This window comes from Myxocyprinus asiaticus, chromosome 21 (assembly GCF_019703515.2).
Source record: "Myxocyprinus asiaticus isolate MX2 ecotype Aquarium Trade chromosome 21, UBuf_Myxa_2, whole genome shotgun sequence".
Classification (NCBI taxonomy): Eukaryota; Metazoa; Chordata; class Actinopteri; order Cypriniformes; family Catostomidae; genus Myxocyprinus; species Myxocyprinus asiaticus.
Window position 1 is genome coordinate 46,282,014 of NC_059364.1, and position 21,136 is coordinate 46,303,149.

The 21,136-nt window shown below is 38.5% G+C and overlaps 1 protein-coding gene across 7 annotated transcripts in view; it reads left to right on the forward strand.

Annotated features, from left to right (window-relative positions):
• Window positions 1-21,136, forward strand: part of LOC127411739 (glutamate--cysteine ligase catalytic subunit-like) — a 63,597-nt gene that overhangs the window by 38,199 nt on the left and 4,262 nt on the right. For all 7 annotated transcript variants that reach the window (XM_051647463.1, XM_051647467.1, XM_051647465.1 and 4 more), the window contains 8 exons: window positions 959-1,075; window positions 2,804-2,942; window positions 3,030-3,142; window positions 4,899-4,991; window positions 13,433-13,537; window positions 13,759-13,840; window positions 14,295-14,395; window positions 20,586-20,706. In XM_051647463.1, coding sequence (XP_051503423.1) covers window positions 959-1,075; window positions 2,804-2,942; window positions 3,030-3,142; window positions 4,899-4,991; window positions 13,433-13,537; window positions 13,759-13,840; window positions 14,295-14,395; window positions 20,586-20,706 — 871 coding nt within the window. The remainder of the gene's footprint in view (window positions 1-958; window positions 1,076-2,803; window positions 2,943-3,029; window positions 3,143-4,898; window positions 4,992-13,432; window positions 13,538-13,758; window positions 13,841-14,294; window positions 14,396-20,585; window positions 20,707-21,136) is intronic.

Sequence of the window (21,136 nt, forward strand, 5' to 3'; positions counted from 1 at the left end):
GAGATATACAAAATGTGCAGTGTTGGGGGGCCTCCAGGAACAGGGTTAGGAACCACTGCTCTACGCGATAGACCTTATTCACACTAGCGCTATCTTTTATTTTCAATGGGAATAATAACGGGGCTGTGAGGGATAGACTTACCATCTCTTCAATGGCACCTACAGTAAAAAGCTGTAAAAAGCTCCTAGATCACATATGATTTTCCACAACTCACGTTGTCTGGAGTTTTTTTTTTTTTTTTTTTTGTCTACTGAATGTTCTTGGAAAGATGTTTTTTCAATGATTTGTCTGTGGAACGATCTAAAAACTATTTAAACTGCAGTACAGCCCATTGAAGAGACTTGTCCCTCACAGCCTCATTGTCATTCCCATCAAAGATTGTGCTGCTTTGAATAAAGTCTATTATGTAAATGCAGACACATCTTGCAACGCAAGCTTCATTTCATGCATCGTTACATTCTGAAATGTTTCAGACCGCAATTCATAATACAATGCAACTATGCATTTTTTCTCCACGTTGCCACAAGGGGCGCTATAGCGAGATAAGTGTGAAATGTCTGCTTTAACGGTTAGTTTTCTCTTTCAAGTCAACTACTGTTATGGCAGGGCAACAATTTGAAGAGAATATTGCTGAACAAGCAGTTAGTTTTTACCTGAAAAATAACACATCCAGTTTAATTGCACAGACGTTAGAAGGTAACTCTATTGCCCTCTTTAGGACTAAGGTTTGTTTCCGCCACAGTAGGGGAAGAACGCACATTTAAGCATGTTCAACCGGACTGCGCGTTGGCAATACGGTGGCCAAGTGCTTACATCTGGATTCACGTGCTTGTGTAGAGTATGTTTCTGCTTTTAGTGTGATTAGTACTTCATCTTTCATTAGTGTTTCCCAGAAATGCAAGGTATTGAAGATCATCTGCATTCCCGATTTCTCAGTGATGTTGTTTGTTTATGTAGATGTCTCTCAGTGCCGCTTCACCCTTTTATCGTGGCTTCGTATCAGACAACGACTGCTGCTGGGGTGTGATCTCTGCCTCTGTGGATGACAGAACTCAAGAGGAGAGGGGACTAGAGGTGAGAACTGCATCTGCAAGGAAATCTGTGAACCTCTCTCAGATCCGGCTTGAGTTTTAACTGACTTGATAGCAAAACAATGACATAACTATGTTACTAGTGAACCATCTTAGTCTTTGTTTACGATTATTACTCCTATTTTGGATAACTTTCTAACTTCCATAGTAATTAAATTGAGACAAACAGGGTAAAATAGAGTAGATGAGCAGCACGAAAAAAGTAAGAACGGGGCATCCATCAACTGATTGTGTGATTTTGCGCATCGGGCGCTTGAAGAGTAGACATCTACATTAATCCAGAAACATTTGAAAACTGCGTTTTTGAAACGCTCTCCATCCACACTGCTTTATTCAAGCATTTTCCAAAAGTTGCTTGTCCACACTAAAATGTATGAAAATGCTTAAATCCCCTTACTGGGAAAAATCGCTGTCCCATGTACGGGCTGAAACGCAATTGTTCTTGTTTCGTCGCCGGACAGCAATTCAGAGTAAACTTCCCCTCGCCTTTGAAGGAATGCATTGTGAAGGTTGTACAAAGTAACATTTTATCCTTAACAATGCTCTCAAAGCGAATAACAGGCACAATAAGGCTGCTACAATGTGGGCCACCATCTTGATTGTTTTTGTTTGAATGGATCACATGACTGCAAATACGTCATCATTTTCAGATGTCTCCATCTTCCCCGTCCAAACTACAACGCAAAGATGCCATTTTCAAATGTATCCACTTGGGAGAGCGTTTTCGAAAAGCTCAGTTTTTGCTGTCAAAAATGATGTCTCAGTATGGACGGAAGGCCAAAACGTAGAAAAAAAACGTGTTTTCAATCAAAAAAGTATTGGTTTGGACGTGGCCTTAGATTTGACAGATAAGATAGCTCGTGTTAGCTAGCTTCTCTAAATATCACTAAAAGATAATATAGAATAAAATTAGCCTTCAGGTTCAAAGCTAGCTAGGTGTGGGGACACTATTGCTAGTAAAACAGCTAGTTATATTCATCGATTAAACAAAAGTACAACACAAAGCCATAATAAATACAGAAATATTCTTAGCTATACTATTATTATAATGATAAGAGTTTATAACATACCTGTGATAAAATGTTCACTGCAAAGCTGTGAATTGGAAATGATCTCCTCAGTCCAGTCAGTTCTATCGACGGAATCTGATAAAAGTGAAGCCCTCGGTTTTTGCCATTGTGATTTTGACAGCCAACAGCGCAGCACAACATTTCATTTAGCTTAACCAGACAATTTAAAGGGAACCGCTAACTTTTATGGACTGTTGGATCAGCTAACTACAGGTTTGGTTTACTGTTTGCCCCTGACATTTTTGACACCACTTTCCATCTTTGACATAGACTTGCTTAATTATTGGTCTATACTTGTTGAGGATGTTATCTATTTCTCTTCCTGGCTAATGACGTCACTGGTTCCTAATTTAAGACCAGCAGGTTTAAGAGGCCAGGAAAAGTGTATCTAGGTGCTGTAACTTGTCTCCATTTCATTTGTTTTTCACCAGTTTTAATCACCCTTTTCCATTTAGTCTCTCATTTGCTATGAGGACTTAATTGCATGGGTAATAAATACAAAATAATGCTAAAAATGCTTTTTAAAATGCTCTGACATGTAACGTCAGTTGCCCATGTGCTTTATCTCACATTATACACTTTAATTACATAATACACTATGATTTGTTTCATGTTATAGCTGTTTATCCGTTTCTCTGCAGCCACTGAAAAACAATAAATTCCGGATTAACAAGTCACGGTATGATTCGATTGACAGCTACCTGTCCTGCTGCGGTGAGAAATATAATGACATTGAGCTGATTATTGATGAAGACATCAACAAACAGCTGCTTGATGCAGGTAAACACACACTGATGATCATTAGAGCAGGCAGCAGCAAACAATGTGTCGCAGACTCTAAAAGCGTTCTTTACTGCACTGTTACAGGCATTGACAAACTGCTGGCGCAGCACATTGCACATCTCTTCATCCGCGACCCGCTGTCACTCTTCCAGGAGAAGATACATGTAGATGATGAGAACGAATCAGACCACTTTGAGGTATTTAAAGTTACGATTTGATTTTTAGCATTCCAGGCTCTCTTTTATTTTATTTAATGCACCCTAAAAAAAAAATTTCATCAACCATTAAAGGTTTCTGTGTAAGATGATTTATATAAAAAATATGTATTGAATAAATAAATAAATAGATTTTGTTTCATATTTTTTTTTTTTTTTTTTTTTTTTTTTTAAATCACATTTAATGGTATTTTATTTATTTTTATATATTTAATGCTACATCCCACGTACTGTTTTGTGGATCTCACAAAAATATGTTCAGGTTATATTTCACCCCAAAATCAAAAGGAAATAATAAGATATTATGTTGTAATATCTAAGATATCATATTTTTAAAGGGATAGTTCACCCAAAAATGAAAATTCAGTTATTGTTTACTCACCTGTGTTGTTATAAGCCTATATGACTTTCTGTCTTTTTCTTAACACAAAGGGAGAAATTGTGAAAAAATGTTGTGCTCAGTGATGTCATACAGTGGCAGTTTATAGTGACTGCCTCTTCAAGCTTCAAAAGAACACAAAATAATTCTGAAGTCTAATAAATTATTCCATGAGACTCATGATTGTTATGAAAGCATACGATAAGTTTTGGTGAGAAACAAACTGAAATCTAATGTATTATTTAGTGAAAATGTTCACTGACCGTTGATTTCCTGTGTGCGTTCATGATAGGGCACGAGAGCAACAGTTCACACAGCCCCTGCTTGCGATATGGGGCATTCAAGCGAAAACTCTTTTGTTTATCTAAAAACAGGTCCTCCACAGTGATAGTGACAACAGAACACAACACAGCTGCACACAAAACAGAAAACAGAACTTACTAAACATGTCTGAAAAGTTTGTTGTCGAAGAATTGATGCATTTCTATGCCCAGCCTTATTTAAAAAAAAAAAAAAAAAAAGCCTTAGTTTTTGGACCGGTGCCAGTTCACAGTGGATGGAGTTACCCGCGCGATACCGATAATAGAAAATAAGATCAATAGAATTTACCGTCGCTCGTCACTGCTGGTTAGGACAAAAACTCTGATTACCATAGAAAGATACCTTTTATTGCCATCATGTTAGGACACGATGGGACTGTGAATGCTTGAACGCCCCAATGTCGCGAGGGGGCTGCGTGAACTGTTGTTCTCGTGCCCTATCATACACATGCACAGGAGATCAACGGTCAGTGAAGATTTTCACTAAATAATACATTAGATTTTGGTTTGTTTCTCACCAAACCTTATCGTATGCTTTCATAACAATCACGAGTCTCATGGAATAATTTACTAGACTTCTGAATTTTACTTTTGTGTTCTTTTGAAGCTTGAAGAGGTGGTCACCATAAACTGCCATTATATGACATCACTGAGCACACAATTTTTTCACAATTTCTCCCTTTGTGTTAAGAAAAAGAAGGAAAGTCATATAGGGTTATAACAACACAGGGGTGAGTAAACAATGACTGAATTTTCATTTTTGGGTGAACTATCCCTTTAAGGAAATCAAGCCTCTTTTAAGGACCTTGTGAGTTAATTCTCATTATTCTTGATTATTTTCATTAGATTCTTTTTTTAAATATTGTTATACAATTGTTTTTTTTGTTTTTTTGTATGACAGTAATGAGAATTGAAAGTTGTGCTTCACCCATTGGATTTATACATTAATTTTGTCTGTTATTTCACTCCATATTTTGAAAGATTTGTTAAACTTGCATGAAAAAATTATATTCATGCATAAAGTTTTTCCATGTTACAGAATCTTCAGTCAACCAACTGGCAGACAATGAGGTTTAAGCCCCCACCTCCAAACTCTGACATAGGATGGAGAGTCGAGTTCCGCCCAATGGAGGTATGAAACAGCTGAACTGAAACTCTGTCTGCAGTCTGCCCACTGTCTCTGTGCCTAATGAATGCAAGCACACCTGCAGTTTAAGTGATTGTCAGGGTTAGCAAAGTGAATTTTAGTACTTTGCCATCTACAGTTTGTTTGAACACACAACATTTAGACTTTTAAGTCTGTAGATAAAGAACTTACACTGTGAACTAAAGATACCCAATTATCAAACTTTTGTGTTGAGCAGCATATTTCTTATGCTTCTGTGTCGACCATTCTGGCTACCGAGGGAATTCACAGCGATCATTATCACTGCTGTGTACATCCCGCCACAAGCCGACACAGACCGGGCACTCAAGGAACTGTAAGGGATTATAAGTGAGCAGGAAACCGCGCACCCTGAGGCCGTGTTCATTGTGACCGGGGACTTTAATAAAGCCAGTTTAAAATCAGTCACACCAAAATATCACCAGCACATTAGTTTCAACACACGAGGGGACCGGGTTTTGGATCATTGCTACTCTCCGTTCCGGGATGGCTACAAATCCCTCCCCCGCCCACCATTTGGCAAATCGGACCACTCTTCCATTCTGCTTACAGGCAGAAATTGAAACGGGAAGCACCCACCCTCAGAACGATCCAGTGCTGGTCGGACCAATCAGACTCTACGCTACAGGACTGTTTTGATCACACGGTCTGGGAGATGTTCCGGTCCGCCTCTGATGACATCGAGCTTTACGCTGATAGCGTAATGTGTTTCATCAGAACGTGCGTAGAGGAAGTGATTCCGACCAGAACTGTGCGAATCTATCCGAATCAGAAGCCGTGGATCAATAGCGACGTTCGCGCGGCACTTAATGTGCGGACCTCTGCTTTTAATTCCGGGAACGCGGAGGAGCATAAACAAGCCAGTTATGCCCTCCGAAAAACTATCAAAACAGCAAAACGCCAGTACAGGAGCAAGATTGAAGGACAGTTTAACACCACCAACTCTAGAAGCATGTGGCAGGGAATTAACATCATCACGGACTTTAAAGGGAATAAAAACTCCGCCATGAACACCGCTGCCTCTCTACCGGATGAGCTAAATACTTTTTATGCTCGTTTCGAGGGAAATAACACCGCCCTCGCGGAGAGAGCTCTCGCGGCTGAAGCTACAGAGGTTAGTTCACTCTCCGTCTCTGTAGCGGATGTAACCCGATCCTTCCGACGGGTGAATATCCGCAAAGCCGCGGGTCCAGATGGCATTCCGGGCCGCGTCATCAGAGCATGCGCGAACCAGCTGGCTGGTGTTTTTACGGACATTTTCAAACTTTCCCTCTCTTTGTCTATGGTCCCCACATGCTTTAAAACATCCACCATTGTGCCTGTTCCAAAACAATCAAAAATAACTTGTTTAAATGACTGGCGTCCTGTTGCTCTGACCCCCATCATCAGCAAATGTTTTGAGAGACTAATCAGAGATTACATCTGCTCTGTCTTGCCACTCAATCTTGACCCGCTGCAGTTTGCTTACCGCAACAACCGCTCCACTGATGATGCCATTGCATCTACAATACACATTGCTCTCTCCCACCTGGAAAAAAAGAACACTTATGTGAGAATGCTGTTTGTAGACTACAGCTCAGCATTCAACACCATAGTGCCCTCCAAGCTAGATGAGAAACTCCGGGCTCTGGGCTTAAACAGCTCGCTGTGCAGCTGGATCCTGGACTTCCTGTCAAGCAGACGCCAGGTGGTTAGAATAGGCAGCAACATCTCCTCATCACTGATCCTCAACACTGGAGCCCCACAGGGCTGTGTTCTCAGCCCACTACTGTATTCCTTGTACACACATGACTGTGTGGCAACACATAGCTCCAATGCCATCATTAAGTTTGCTGATGACACGACGGTGGTAGGTCTGATCACTGACAATGATGAAACAGCCTACAGAGAGGAGGTGCACACTCTGACACACTGGTGTCAGGAGCACAACCTCTCCCTCAATGTCAGTAAGACAAAGGAGCTTGTGGTGGACTTCAGAAGAAAAGACAGAGAACACATTCCCATCACCATCAATGGAGCACCAGTGGAGAGAGTCAGCAGCTTCAAGTTCCTGGGTGTCCACATCACTGAGGAACTCACATGGTCCATCCACACTGAAGTCGTTGTGAAGAAGGCTCATCAGCGCCTCTTCTTCCTGAGACGGCTGAGGAAGTTTGGAATGAACCGCCACATCCTCACACGGTTCTACACCTGCACTGTAGAGAGCATCCTGACTGGCTGTATCTCCGCCTGGTACGGCAATAGCACCGCCCACAACCGCAAAGGGTGGTGCGAACTGCCAAACACATCATCGGAGGTGAGCTTCCCTCCCTCCAGGAAATATATACAAGGCGGTGTGTGAAAAAAGCTCGGAGGATCATCAGAGACTCCAGCCACCCGAGCCATGGGCTGTTCTCACTGCTACCATCAGGTAGGCGGTATCGCAGCATCAGGACCCGCACCAGCCGACTCCATGATAGCTTCTTCCCCCAAGCAATCAGACTTCTGAACTCTTGATCTCTCATGATCAATATACATCAGCACTGCACTTTATTACTCTTACTCTTATATCTCACACCGGACTGTCATAAATTATATTATTATTATATTATGTCTCTCTTAACAACTGACTATCAACCGACAGCCTGAATGTCAATACAGTACAATACTGTACATTCTATATATATATATATATATATATATATATATATATATATATATATACTTTTTTTTTTTTTTTATATTTTAATTTTTAATTTTTATTGAATAATGTGTATCTATATAGTAAAAAACAAAAAAAACAAAAAACAAAAACAGCGTATTGTATACTGTACAGTGTACAGTGTGTTATTATTTGTATATTGTTGTGTGTAATTATGTGTATATTAGATGTTTAAATTGTGTTGTGTTAATTTGATGTTATTGTAAATTGATATATGTCTCATCACTGTCACGACTGCTATGTTGATTGGAACTGCACCCAAGAATTTCACACACCATTGCACTTGTGTATATGGCTGTGTGACAATAAAGTGATTTGATTTGATTTGATTTGTTCTCTTTCTGGAATTAACAGAATGTGTTCAGAATTGGATGAAAAATGGAGAGGGATCCTGGACAGTTGTTTAAAATCACTACTTTAAGAATTATCAAACCAAATGAAAACATGTCCAGGTCCATTTCACCCCAGAATCTATGGAAAAAATGAGAAATTATATTTTGCAGAAAGAAACTAATGTTTTACTTTTTAGTTTTTTTCTATGTATAATAATATATAACATTAGTTCTTATTTCTCAGTGTTGATTCAGTATTCTCAGTAAGAAATTACAGTAAATTTAATAAGAATGTTTTTATTTAAATCAGCAGTACAACAAAATATTTAATACCAACAAATAAAATGTTGTAGAAATAATTAATCTAAGAAAATTCTGTATCATAGTTTCTTCCACATTATCAGAATCAGAATCAGAGCTTTATTGCCAAGTATGCTTACACATACAAGGAATTTGTCTTGGTGACAGGAGCTTCCAGTGTACAACCGTACAAAAACAATACAAAAACAGCAGCAAGACATAGATAATAATAAAAAATAATTATACACATACGTACAGACATACACACATACACATGGGTAGTGCAAATCTAATACAATCTGTTATGTACAGTGTAAATACAAATCTGTTATGTACAGTGCAAATGTTTTTTTTATTTATTTATTTTTTTAGTTATTTATTTTTTTCCCAGAGGAATAAAATGGCAGAGGAGGTTGGATGTGTTGGATACATATAAGAAAAGCTAAACTGTGTATTGCACATAGTTATTGCTCAGTGGGGCAATTTAACTGTTCATGAGATGGATAGCCTGAGGGAAAAAACTGTTCCTGTGCCTGACGGTTCTGGTGCTCAGTGCTCTGAAGCGTTGGCCAGAAGGCAACAGTTCAAAAAGGTAGTGGGCAGGGTGAGTGGGGTCCAGAGTGATTTTTACAGCCTTTTTCCTCATTCTGGAGGGCAGGGGGCAACCAATAATCCTCTCAGCAGTCCGAACTGTCCTTTTGTAGTCTTCTGATATCCGATTTCATAGCTGAACCAAACCAGACAGATATTGAAGTGCAGAGGACAGACTCAATGACTGCTGAGTAGAACTGTATCAGCAGTGCCTGTGGCAGGTTGAACTTCCTCAACTGGCGAAGGAAGTACAACCTCTGCTGGGCCTTTTTCACAATGGAGTCAATGTGGGTCTCCCACTTCAGGTCCTGTGAGATGGTAGTGCCCAGGAACCTGAATGACTCCACTACTGCCTCAGTGCTGTTTAGAATGGTGAGGGGGGACAGTGTTGGAGTGTTCCTCCTAAAGTCCACAATCATCTCCACCGTTTTAAGCGTGTTCAGCTCAAGGTTGTTTTGACTGCACCAGACAGCCAGCTGTTCAACCTCCCTTCTGTATGCAGACTCATCGTTATCTCGGATGAGGCCGATGACAGTGGTGTCATCTGCAAACTTCAGGAGCTTGACGGGGGGTCCTTGGCGATGCAGTCATTGGTGTAGAGGGAGAAGAGTAGTGGGGAGAGCACACATCCCTGGGGGGCACCAGTGCTGATTGTACAGGTGCTGGAAGTGAGTTTCCCTTGTCTCACAAGCTGCTGCCTGTCTGTCAGAAAGCTGGTAATCCACTGATAGATAGACAAGGGAACAGAGAGTTGGTGTAATTTATTAACTGAAGTCCACTGGTCTGTCCAGATGTTGCAGGATATGATGCAATCCCATGTTGACTGCATCATCCACAGACCTGTTTGCTCGATAAGCAAATTGAAGGGGATCTAGAAAGGGTCCAGTGATGTTCTTCAGGTGGGCCAACACCAGTCTCTCAAATTATTTCATGACCACAGACGTCAGGGCGACAGGTCTTTAGTCATTAAGTCCTGTGATATTTGGTTTCTTTGGGATGGGGATGATAGTGGAATGTTTGAAGCAGCATGGGACTTCACACTGCACCAGTGATCTATTGAAGATCTGTGTGAAGATGGGGCCCAGCTGGTTAGCACAGGATCTAAGACATGCAGGTGAAACACCATCTGGGCCCTGTGCTTTCCTTATCCTTTGTAGTCGAAAGACGCGGCTCACATCATCTTCACAGATCTTAAGTGCAGGTTGAGTAGCAGGAGGAGGGAGGAGGTGGGTTGCAGGAGGTGTTGGTGTTTGTGTGAAGTGAAGGTCAGAGTGGGTGTGGGGTGTAAGATTGGGCCTTTCAAATCTACAGTAGAACACATTCAGGTCGTCAGCCAGTTGTTGGTCCACCACAGGGTTGGGGGCAGGAGTCCTGTAATTCGTAAGTTGTTTCATGCCACTCCACACTGATGCAGGGTCGTTAGCTGAAAACTTGTTTTTCAGCTTCTCAGAGTATCTTTTTTTTAGCCACTCTGATTCCCTTATTCAGTGTGTTCCTGGCCTGATTGTACAAGACTTTATTCCCAACTCTGTAAGCATCCTCTTTGGCCTGACGTAGCTGCCTGAGTTCTGCTGTAAACCATGGTTTGTCGTTGTTAAATGTTAAATAAGTTCTAGTAGAAATGCACATATCCTCACAAAAACTGATTTATGATGTAACAGTATCTGTGAGCTCGTCCAGATTGGTGTCTGTAGCCTTAAAAACACTCCAGTCCGTGCAGTCAAAGCAGGCTTGTAGTTCCAGCTCTGCTTCGTTGGTCCATCTCTTTACAGTCCTTAATACAGGCTTAGCAGATTTTAATTTCTGTCTGTAGGTTGGAAGATGACGAACCAGACAGTGATCAGATAGTCCAAAAAAAGCTGCTCTAAGAACAGAGCGATATGCATCCTTTATTGTTGTGTAGCAGTGATCCAGTATATTTCTGTCTCCTGTGGGGCATGTGATGTGCTGTTTGTATTTGGGCAGTTCACGTGTGAGGTTTGCTTTGTTAAAATCCCCAAGAATAATAATAACTGAGTCCGGGTATTGTTGTTCCATGTCTGTGATTTGATCAGCCAGCTGTTGCAGCGCTGTGTTCAAACACGCGTTTGGCGCGATATACACACTCACCAGAATAAATGAGGAAAACTCCCGCGGCGAGTTGAAAGGCTTACAGTTAATAAAGAGCGCTTCCAAATTAGGACAGCACATCCTCTTTAACGTTGTTAAATCTGTACACCAACTTTCATTGATGTAAAAGCATGTTCCACCGCCTCTCGTTTTCCCCGTTAACTCCGCGATGCGATCCGCTCTGAACAGCTGAAAGCCCGGCAGATGTAACGCACTGTCCGGAATGGCTTCACTCAGCCAGGTTTCTGTGAAGCACAAGGCAGCAGAGTTTGAAAAGTCCTTGTTTGTGCAGGTGAGGAGATGTAGTTCGTCCGTTTTGTTAGGGAGAGAGCGGAGATTTGCTAGATGAATGCTCGGCAGCGTTGTTCGAAAGCCGCGCCGACGGAGCCTGACCAGCATGCTTGCTCGTCTCCCTCGCCTGCATCTCGTAGCGCGTTTGAACAACACAGCCGTGATTCTGACTAGAATGTCAAACAAAACGTCTGAATATTCAAAATCCGGGAAAATATTGACTGGTGTATGCTGTCGAATGTTCAGCAGTTCGTCTCTGGTAAAACTGACAAAAAAGATTACTAAACACAGGACAAACAAACAAAAATAACAAAACAATAGAAGCGCTTCACACCGAGGCGGCCATCATGATGTATAACCTGAAAATGATGGGACTGAAAATTCCGTGTTCATGGTAATGAGAATTGGGGCTATGTGCTAAGTTTTTTTTAAATAATGTCATAATGTCATAACAGATTAATTGGATGATAGTTTTTAAAATTGATTTATAGAATAAAAAATAAAAAATCTTAGTCTTTCCTTACTATGACGGGCACAAACACAGAGGCTTCAATATTCCAAAATGAACAAAATCCCAATAAGAACTAGAAATTGATTTTATTTGTAATATTTAATATTCTACTGTAGTCGTAGTTCAACGTATTATGACATAAAATCTGAATGAATGTTAAAGCGGTAGGTAATCAATTTATTTGATTTATTGACACATTCTCAAGACAATGACAATAAAGACAATTAAAAATTTGACAAACGGATGAGACACAAGTTTGTTTTAAATGATTAGAAAAAATATACCCCTGAAAATCAAATCCAGGGGGCAATATTGCCTCTTAATGTAAAAGTTAATTTCTGACACTGAAATATTTTTCACAAAATATGATGTTGAAAAACACACTGTATGTTCTGATGAGGGTTTCCATATAGTCATGTAATTTTTGGTATTCTTTGGGTTTCTATATAGTCACATAATTATTTGTATTTGGAACACTTGATTTATCTAGTCAAAATAAAATGAGGATAAAAATATGAATGAATACTGTCAGTGGTGAAAGGTGTAGCTTCAAATAAATAGGTCAAATAAACCATTTAAATAGGTGTCAGTGATTGTTTTATTTCACCTCTAGAGGCTGCTGTTATACTGTTGAACCAAGCCATTCTTAAAGGAATATTCCGGGTTCAAGTTGAGCTCAATTGAGAGCATTTGTGGCATAATGTTGATTACCCCCAAAAAAAGAAAAAAAATCCCTAATTTTCTTTTAAAAAAGAAAAAGTACAAATCTGGGTTTCAGTGAGGCACTTACAATGGAAGTGAATGGGGTCAATCTGTAAACAATAAAATACTCACATTTTTAAAAGTATAGACACAAGACATAAATAATATGTGTGTTAACATGATTTTACTGTGATAAAATCACATACTAATCTTTTCTGTGTAAAGCTATATCCAATTTTACAACTATGTTGCCATGACGATTTAATGTCAACAAACCCTAAATGACTATAAAATTATGATTGAAACAACTTTACAGCTCAAATAAAGTTTGAACAGAAGAATTATTGTGTGCTTTTATAAATTATAAGCTTCACATTTCTGCCTTTTAAACCCTCCAAAAATTGGCCCCATTCACTTCCATTGTAAGTGCCTCACTGTAACCTCGATTTTTGCTTTTTATTTTTTTTTAGGGGAAAGGAGGGATAAGTTTATTTGTATTTGTATTATTTTTGTGGTAATTAGCTTAGCTTGTATTGAAGCAGGAATATTCCTTTAATGTAGAATCCTCCAGTGCCAGTCAAAGAGAAACTATCAACAACTATCACCATAGATTTTTGCCAATAACAATAGTTCCAAAAAGCAGCTATTGGCACAGATAAATCTGTAAAACCAATATTCTGGTTCTAAAAACATGAGCTTCATTTTCTTTTAAGAATAATATAATTTCTTTATTTCTTTTGAAATTTTGGGTGTATATGACTTAGACATGTTCTTGACAGGTAATGTGAGATGATTGCTGTTTGAAATGTTATTACTGTTGGTAGAAGTGTTTTGTTGTTGCTTAAGTCTGACTTTATTTGCTTTGACGCAGGTCCAACTGACAGATTTTGAGAACTCTGCTTATGTGGTTTTCATCGTTCTTCTCACCCGTGTCATCTCGTCCTATAAATTGGATTTCCTCGTTCCATTATCAAAGGTTTGGATTCTTTTTTTTTTCTTTAGAATCTTGAAACTTTCAGCATGTTGGCTATTTGATGCACATCATTTCCTTTATGCAATATATTACATAGCAATAATACTCTGCATATTGATAAAATATTGTTAAAAATGACTCAAGAATTAGGATTGTGTATGGCCTCATTTTTGTATTTAAAGCACTTCATGCAACTGTTTGCTACTGTTTTGTGTTGGGTTTAGGTTGACAAGAACATGAAGGTTGCCCAGAAGCGTAACGCCGTTCAAGAGGGCATGTTTTATTTCCGGAAGGATGTTTTTAAAGGTTAGTTAACACTGAATGATAATGAACCGAGTTTAACTCGTATCAATATATTATATTGAATATATCAATATTGAGCTGTGACATATGTTGTTTTTTTTTTTTTTTTTTTTTTTTAATAAAGTAACAGACAATATACAGTGTATACTGTACTTTATGAAATGTATAGTTCCGGTCAAATGTTCATTTTTATTAACATTTAATTTATTTTATTATTATTTTCTGGTAACCATTTTATAAAAGCAATAAGATTACTAGGCTGTGCCAAATTGTGAATAAAGTCATGGCTAAAGGGGTTGCTTTGCATTGTGCCTAACAACGGCCTTCAGCTGTGACTATTTTCACAATATAGCATGGCCTCACGTACCTTATTGCTTAAGCATTCAGTAAATAGTAAGCTAGTGTTCCATTCTGAACATAGCCTAAGTGTTCATTTGTCGAATGATTTTGTTTGTAGGCTGTAACCAGCCCACCACAGCTCAGAATGGAGTGAATAGTGACTGTAATGATGGTGAAGAGTTCACGCTGATGAGTATCGACACCATCATCAATGGGAAGGTGTGTTACTATGCTCTGTAACTTTAAACAGCTTCGAAACGGTTCTGACCACTCACATCAGGGTTCACAGTCATGGAAATCTTGGAAATACCATGGAAAAACAAGTTAACAAAGAATGTTTTGGAAAAGTCATGGAATTTTCTAACAAACTATATTCCACAATACAAGTTTGTTCAGAATTCTTCAAGTTTGGAATGATCATGGATCAATGCAAATAAGTGCTACTTAAACCCCCTTAAGAATTGCGCAGAGCAGTCTGATATACATTGTTAATTGTCCACTTCTTGATGAACAGTCATAACTTGATTGATTTACATCAATATTACCTAAATTCAGGGTTGGGGAGTAACGGAATACATGTAATGGGATTACGTATTTAAAATACAAAATATAAGTAACTGTATTCCACTACAGTTACAATTTAAATCATTGGTATTTAGAATACAGTTACATTCAAAAAGTATTTTGATTACTGAAGAGATTACTTTGCATTTTATTGTCATTTGTTTCATTTAATATTTAGTCCTTTCAGATGGAAAACATTTATACATATAAATGATGTTATCCAAAGTGCGTTTGAACAGCGGTGAAACACTTTCTTATGATGTGTTACATTCATACGAGCAGACAGAGAAGTAAGTCTGAAGTAAGTTTGGAGCAGAAGAAATAGAAATAAACCTTGTGTAAATTGTCAGCTTTACGCTAAGCTAAAATGCTATTTCTAGCCATTTTACATGCACGTTACCAGGCACGATCATATTTATTTACAAGAAAAAAAATTATGATCTAACGTGAATTTTCTTGATAAGACATTTGATATCAGGGCAAAAATTGTATTCTTGATAATAATATATTTGTTTTCCTGTAAAAATATCTAAAAATCCTTAAAACAAGATCAGTTTGATTGATCTTGTTTTAGAAACAACACTGCATAAGATATTTAGGTTTTTCAGAGAATATATTTTTAACGTGTATTTTGTCTTACTGTATTGGCAGTTTTTATAGTCAAAACAAGTGAAAAAATCGACCAGTGCTGAAGAAGTAATCCAAAGTATTTAGAGTACATTACTGACCTTGAGTAATCTAATGGAATACAAAATACAAATGACATTTTACAGCATGTATTCTGTAATCTGTAGTGGAATACATTTCAAAAGTAACCCTCCCAACCCTGCCTACATTCTCCTGTTTTTAATGGAAAACATGATAAACATGAAACATGATATATGCTGATTGTCTTTGATGTCTCTTGGGATCTTTCCCCCTGCCGCTTCTGTCAAGTGTCGCATCCGTGTAACATAGCAACAGCTCCCACAGCTCATACAAAAGTTGTCTATTTCAGGTCCATTTCTCTTCTTTTTTTAATTTTTTAATCTTCATCTGCAATTATTAGCATTGACAATTGTACGTGAAACTGATTCAGTATACAGTGCATCCGGAAAGTATTCACAGCGCTTCACTTTTTCCACATTTTGTTATGTTACAGCCTTATTCCAAAAATTGATTAAATTCATAATTTTCCTCAAAATTCTAAAAACAATACCCCATAATGACAATGTGAAAGAAGTTTGTTTGAAATCTTTGCAAATTTATTAAAAATAAAAAATGAAAAAAAAATCACATGTACATAACTATTCACAGCCTTTGCTCAATACTTTGTTGAAGCACCTTTGGCACCAATTACAGCCTCAAATCTTTTTGAGTATGATGCTACAAGCTTGGCACACCTATTTTTGGGCAGTTTCTCCCATTCTTCTTTGCAGGACATCTCAAGCTCCATCAGGTTGGATGGGGAGCGTCGGTGCACAGCCATTTTCAGGTCTCTCCAGAGATGTTCAATCGGGTTCAAGTCTGGGCTCTGGCTGGGCCACTCAAGGACATTCACAGAGTTGTCCCGTAGCCACTCCTTTGTTATCTAGGCTGTGTGCTTAGGGTCGTTGTCCTGTTGGAAGATGAACCTTCACCCCAGACTGAGGTCCAGAGCGCTCTGGAGCAGGTTTTCATCAAGGATGTCTCTGTACATTGCTGCATTCATCTTTCCCTCGATCCTGACTAGTCTCCCAGTTCCTGCCGCTGAAAAACATCCCCACAGCATGATGCTGCCACCATCATGCTTCACTGTAGGGATGGTATTGGTCAGGTGGTGAGCGGTGCCTGGTTTCCTCCAGACATGACGCTTGCCATTCAGGCCAAAGAGTTCAATCTTTGTTTCTCATGGTCTGAGAGTCCTTCAGGTGCCTTTTGGCAAACTCCAGATGGGCTGTCATATGCCTTTTACTGAGGAGTGGCTTCCTTCTGGCCACTCTACCATACAGGCCTGATTGGTGGAGAGCTGCAGAGATGGTTGTTCTTCTGGAAGGTTCTCCTCTCTCCACAGAGAAGTGCTGGAGCTCTGTCAGAGTGACCATCGGGTTCTTGGTCACCTCCCTGACTAAGGCCCTTCTCCCCCGATCGCTCAGTTTGGCCGGGCGGCCAGCTCTAGGAAGAGTCGTGGTGGTTCCAAACTTCCATTTACGGATGATGGAGGCCACTGTGCTTATTGGGACCTTTAATGCTGCAGAAATTTTTCTGTACCCTTCCCCAGATCTGTGCCTTGATACAATCCTGTCTCGGAGGTCTACAGACAATTCCTTGGACTTCATGGCTCGGTTTGTGCTCTGACATGCACTCTTAACTGTGGGACCTTATATAGACAGGAGTGTGCCTTTCCAAATCATGTCCAATCAACTGAATTTACCACAGGTGGACTCCAGTCAAGTTGTAGAAACATCTCAAGGATGATCAGTGGAAACAGGATGCACCTGAGCTCAATTTTGAGTGTCATGGCAAAGGCTGTGAATACTTATGTACGAGATTTTATTTTTTTTTTATTTTTTTTTTATTTTTAATACATTTGCGAAGATTTCAAACAAACATCTTTCACGTTGTCATTATGGGGTATTGTTTGTAGAATTTTGAGGAAAATAATGAATTTAATCCATTTTGGAATAAGGATGTAACATAAAATGTGGAAAAAGTGAAGCGCTGTGAATACTTTCCGGATGCTCTGTATATATCCTTTATACTGTATATAGTGAAACATTCTCTGCTTGGCTGTGAGGTGCTAAAATACGGGACAAACTGCGGGTCATATTTATTAAATACAGAATGCAATTCTGTTCCCAATAAAGGAATATTCTGGGTTCAATACAAGTTTAACTCGATTGACAGCATTTGTGGTATAATGTTGATTAACACAAAAAATTATTTTGACTCAGTCCTTCTTTTCTTTAAAAAAGCATAAATCGAGGTTACAGTGAGACACTTACAATGGAAGTGAATGGGGGCAATTTTTTTGGAGAGTTTAAAGGCAGAAATGTGAAGCTTATAATTTATAAAACATTTACATTAATTCTTCTGTTAAAACGCATGTACTGTTTCAGCTGTAAAGCTGTTTAAATTGTCATTTTTACAGTCATTTTAGGGTTTGTTGACATTACATCATCAGTGCAGCAAAGTTGTAAAGTTGGCAAGTTGACTTTAATTTTACACAAAAGGTTAGTAAGTGATTTTATCACACTAAAATAATGTTAACACACATTATTTATGTCTTGTGACTATACTTTTGAAACAGTGAGTATTTTAACATTTACAGATTGGCCCCATTCACTTTCATTGTAAGTGCCTCACTGGAACCCAGATTTTTACTTCTTTTTAAAGAAACGGAAAAAGTAAGCAAGTCAAAATTAATTTGTGTTGTAATCAGTATTATGCCATAAATGCTGTTGAATTAAACTTTAACTTGTATTGAATCCGGAACATTCCTTTAAATACTGGACGATTCCGTAGTATACAGGATGGTTGGCAACCCTATTAAGGGGGTCGCACACTGGACACATCTGGCGGACGACATGGTGCGTTCTAAAATTAGTAACAATTGCTTTCTATGAATGTACGCATGGCAGCGCCCAGCTACGACTCGAGGCTGCTCAAATTTCTGCTGCACCACGGAGCGCAACTCGCATAGTTTTCCATTAAATTCTACACAAATCATTATCAGAGGACATTGATTATTTACTCTAGCCATCACTGGATGATCTATTGTTTCTGTTTCTTATATATAGCCTACACAATGTGTTTTCAGTTACAGTTTTCAGTTCAAGTATGTCTTTTGTGGCTTGACAGTTTAAATGAAGCCCATTCAATGCTACAGATAGAGAAATGTATAATGTAGCTATTTCTAATTGTTCAGTTTGTGCAGTTGCACCAGTTTCATTCACTAACCTGCAAATTCATCAACGTCACTTGGAAAAACCGTGGTAACTTTTGTGCATACTGTCTGCCACCTAAACAACATCGACGTGCCCTGTGTTTGATTCCTGTGCCGTGTCCTACCCATGACTTGACACAGCGTGGCACTTCTCGTCTGGTGTGTGACCGCCTTTAGACACATAGTCGCAGGCATGAAGAAACATTTGATTAGGCCAATAGTTTGAAGAACAGATGAAAGAAAAGCCATCGATGCACGTGTCTGATTTGCTGTTTAAGATGTCTAGTGCCGTTCTGGAGTTCTCACCGAATGCACATATGAAGAATTTCTCTCTTTCTTCTCTGTGTTAGTGGTCTGAAAACAGTGTTTTGTCCTATATGTGAGTGCTGTAAATGATCTCAGACCATCTCTGGAGGTGCTCTGAGTTTAATTCGCTCTTAATCCAGCTGTTAGCATGCATATAGGTCTATATAATTTTTTTCCACCGTTTATTTGAATGGGTAAAAAAGGAAAAAGTGGCTGGTAAAATTGGGCATTCAGTGGGTGGTGGTCAGAAAAGCTAGAATCGTACCCTGCTGAACGTATTTTTTTGTGAATTTAAATTAAAAAAAAACAAAGGGGTTACAAAATTTACACAAACATCCAAAAGATGAGGGGAGAGGACAAGGCAAAAACTGTTGGGAGAAAAAAAAAAAAAAGAACTTGTTAATTATTATAAAGCAGATGCTGTGTGTCATTGTGGTATTATACAAGGTGTATTTTTTGAGTGTTATTCAAATAGTGCTGAATAATTTTTTAAACATTTTAAAATGCTGCAATTAGGGGTGTAACGGTTTGTCGTGGCACGATACATCGCGGTAAAAAAATGTGACGATGCACATCGTGGGGATGTGACTTTATTTATTTATTTCTTTATTTCTTTATAATTATTTTAGCGTCTGTTCTGTCCAATACGCACAACGTCCTGAGCCTACGTAATGCGGGCATACAAATGGAAATGACTTCAATGGACACAAGGAGCTCTAACATACTATTGCAGAATAGCAGCCACAGGTGTTGTAAGATGAGTTATGGCTGAAACTGTAGAAACTGAAAGTGTAACCAGGAGCGGGAGTGAGAAGCACCTTACAGCGCGAGGGATTAAATGTCCGTTTGAAGCGCAAGAGTGATCTACTCTGACTGCACGAGAGAAAATTTTAGTTTACAGATGTTTAATAATCATACTAATTGTTATTAATCATATGAATAATGTTATTAACCATATTAATCTACTATATAATGCAGAATATTGTGTATAATAATGCTATAGGGGAATATAATCGTAATGTCAAATGTCATGTCTGATTTGAGTTCATCAGTAAATTATTATCATTATTTAACTGGCAAACATGCACTTCCATTAAATATGTCTTTTTGAAAAGAATATTTAGATGTATTCAGAGATGAGACTATTTTTTTTAAATACATTTTTTTTATTTTAAATATTTTAAATGTTTGTAATCAGTGACCGTGTGTTAGCAGCATATGTATCGAACATAATTCTGTATTTTCAGTAAGCAGAATTTTTAACTAATATTTCCATTTGGTGTCACCATTGCCCTGTTCTGGATTGTGTTTAGTCCTATACATCTCTGATCAATCATTTAGCACTTTTAAGAAACAGTACTTTTAGCTACATTTGAAAGGAAACAAACTGTTTTGCATATAACTATAAAGTAATAATAATAAAACTTTCAATCTTAACTTTTCTTGATTCAGGCTTAGTTTAAAGAATCGTGAAACGAACCGAACCGTGAGTTGAGTATCGTGCACCAAACCTAATTGTGAGATGAGTAACCCTAGCTGCAATAGAATTTTGAGTTTTGGATGTTCATGAAAAAGTCATGGAAATTTACTTGTCAAAATGTGTATGAACTCTGTCACATGCTGTTCTTTCTTCAGGAGGGGGTATTTCAGGGACTGATACCAATGCTGAACAGCTACCTTGAGAACATGGAGGTGGATGTGGACACGCGCTGCACTATCCTCAACTACCTGAAGCTTATTAAGAAGCGCGCTTCTGGTATGCAAATGTTCATATGTTAATTACCCAGGGTTCCTGCCTGCAGGTCCTTAAAAAATCTTAAAATGTCTTAAATTCACTTCAAAATTGAAGGACATAAAAATTCTCTTTAAAAAAAATTCTTAAATGGGATATACTGAAAGTTTTAATTATCAATTAGAATTTGGAGGATGGAAAGACATTATGAAATCACGATATGGCCTAGTGTGATTATTAAACTACAAAAGATTGTGATTAAATAAAATAAATATATAGTCTGTGTACACTGCGTGCTTCAAACTGAAGAACACTGTTCTCACACATACTCAAAGTATGAGGGGGGCTCATGATTTTCAGCGTCTCAGAGTGGATCACAATCAGGGGAAGGTGTTTACATAGTTGAAGTCAGAAATTTACATACACTTAGGTTGAAGTCATTAAAACTCATTTT